This window comes from Egretta garzetta, unplaced genomic scaffold (assembly GCF_000687185.1).
Source record: "Egretta garzetta isolate BGI_Z169 unplaced genomic scaffold, ASM68718v1 scaffold1234, whole genome shotgun sequence".
Classification (NCBI taxonomy): Eukaryota; Metazoa; Chordata; class Aves; order Pelecaniformes; family Ardeidae; genus Egretta; species Egretta garzetta.
This window is the reverse complement of record NW_009259340.1, coordinates 18,355-19,864: the sequence shown is the minus strand read 5'-3', so window position 1 is coordinate 19,864 and position 1,510 is coordinate 18,355. Positions and strand designations below refer to the sequence as shown.

Sequence of the window (1,510 nt, the reverse complement as noted above, 5' to 3'; positions counted from 1 at the left end):
TGGGGGCCGTGCGGTACCTCGGTGGGGGAGCCTGGCTGACGTCCACGCCCAGGGGATGAGGTTTGGGGAGATCGGTCAGGTAACGCATGTCACCAGCTTGGAAAATCCTCACGGTGCCGTCGGCGCAGCCGCAAAAGATCAGCTCCTCGCTGAGGCAGAGGCAATTTGCCAGCGGGACCTGCGACCGGGAGTGGGTAGAATCCTTGCCCTGGGGAATTTGGGGGATCCCCCCCCACCACCACCACCGTTATCCCCTTCCCATCCCTCTCCCACCTTTAGAACGATCCATTTTTCCAGCACCCGCTTCTCGTTGAACTGGCAGAGCAATCCCGAGGAGGAGACGCAGAAGGTGCTGCCCGACGCCGGCCCCCGGCCGCAGGCCACGCCGCAAAAAACGTTGTCGTGAAATTCGCCCAGCAAGCCCGAGCGTCCCACCAGCGGCACCGTCTCGTTGATCTGCGAAGCCAGGTAACGTCGCCGACCCAACGGTAACGAACATTAAGGAAGGAAACGGCTCCGGAGCAAGCACGGTCTTGGATTTCGGCAGAGCTGCCCCGCACCCAATGGGTTTTCACCGGACGGAGCGGCCCCGGCTCCGCGCTGAGCCGAAGCGCCCGCGGCTTCATGGCCTCGGCGAAGGGCGTCCCCTCACCTTCAGCTCCCTCGATGAGTCCAGGAACCAGAATTTGACGTGGCGGTGCCCTACGGTGACGAAATAACTGTCCTCGGAGAAGGCCACGGCCGTCACTTTGCAGGAGACTTTGTTTGAGGCCACCAGGGAACCTTTCTGCTCGGAGAGAAGCGGTTGGATCGCACCCAATCAGCGCCGCCCCTCCCCAAAAAATCCACAGCACCCATGAGAAAAGATGGAAATCCCTTTGGATTTAGGGAATTTTTAAGCCGGTTGGGTTGATCCGAAGCTCACCTTCCAATCCCAAACGTTGACGGCCATGTCGTGGGAGTACCCCACGGACACCAGATACCTGGCGCTGAGGGAAAAGGCGACGCAAGCCACGCCGTGCTTGTGACCGTGCAACGCCGAGACCTGCGCCCGTTCCTCCACATCCCACACGCGGACAGCCGGTCGGTGCCCGTTCTACGTGGGGAAAAACAACAGCGTGACGGCGGCTTTCCCCTTCCCCCCCATCCCTAAAGGGTGTTCCTGGCCTCCCAGCGTCATCCCAAATTGGGTGGAACCCCCCCTCCAAAAAAAAAAAAATGGGAGGAATAATCCTGACTACTCCATCCCACCGTCGCCAGGACAGATGAAATTGGGGTGTAGGTGACAACAAATGAGCAGCACCCACCTCTCCGGTGACGATGAGCTTCCCGTCAGGCGAGAAGGCCAAGGCGCTCAGAGTTTTCCTGGAAAATATTGGGATTTCTGTAACGACTGAGGGAAAACGGAGATGTTTCTTGGGCGGAGAAGGGAGGGAAAATGCTGGAAGCTGCACAAGCGTCACCGCTGAAAGCTGATGTATGGCACGGGCTGTGTTTGGGCGGGGGGCCT

At 59.7% G+C, this 1,510-nt stretch overlaps 1 protein-coding gene across 1 annotated transcript in view; it reads right to left on the bottom strand.

Annotated features, from left to right (window-relative positions):
• LOC104124480 (WD repeat-containing protein 62) overlaps positions 1–1,510 on the bottom strand; it is a 13,605-nt gene that overhangs the window by 7,745 nt on the left and 4,350 nt on the right. Inside the window, exons 2-6 of the mRNA XM_035892381.1 lie at positions 1,308–1,393; positions 926–1,096; positions 653–787; positions 274–456; positions 18–178 (exon numbers count right to left, since the gene is read on the bottom strand). Of these exons, the coding sequence (XP_035748274.1) occupies positions 18–178; positions 274–456; positions 653–787; positions 926–1,096; positions 1,308–1,393 (736 nt within the window). The remainder of the gene's footprint in view (positions 1–17; positions 179–273; positions 457–652; positions 788–925; positions 1,097–1,307; positions 1,394–1,510) is intronic.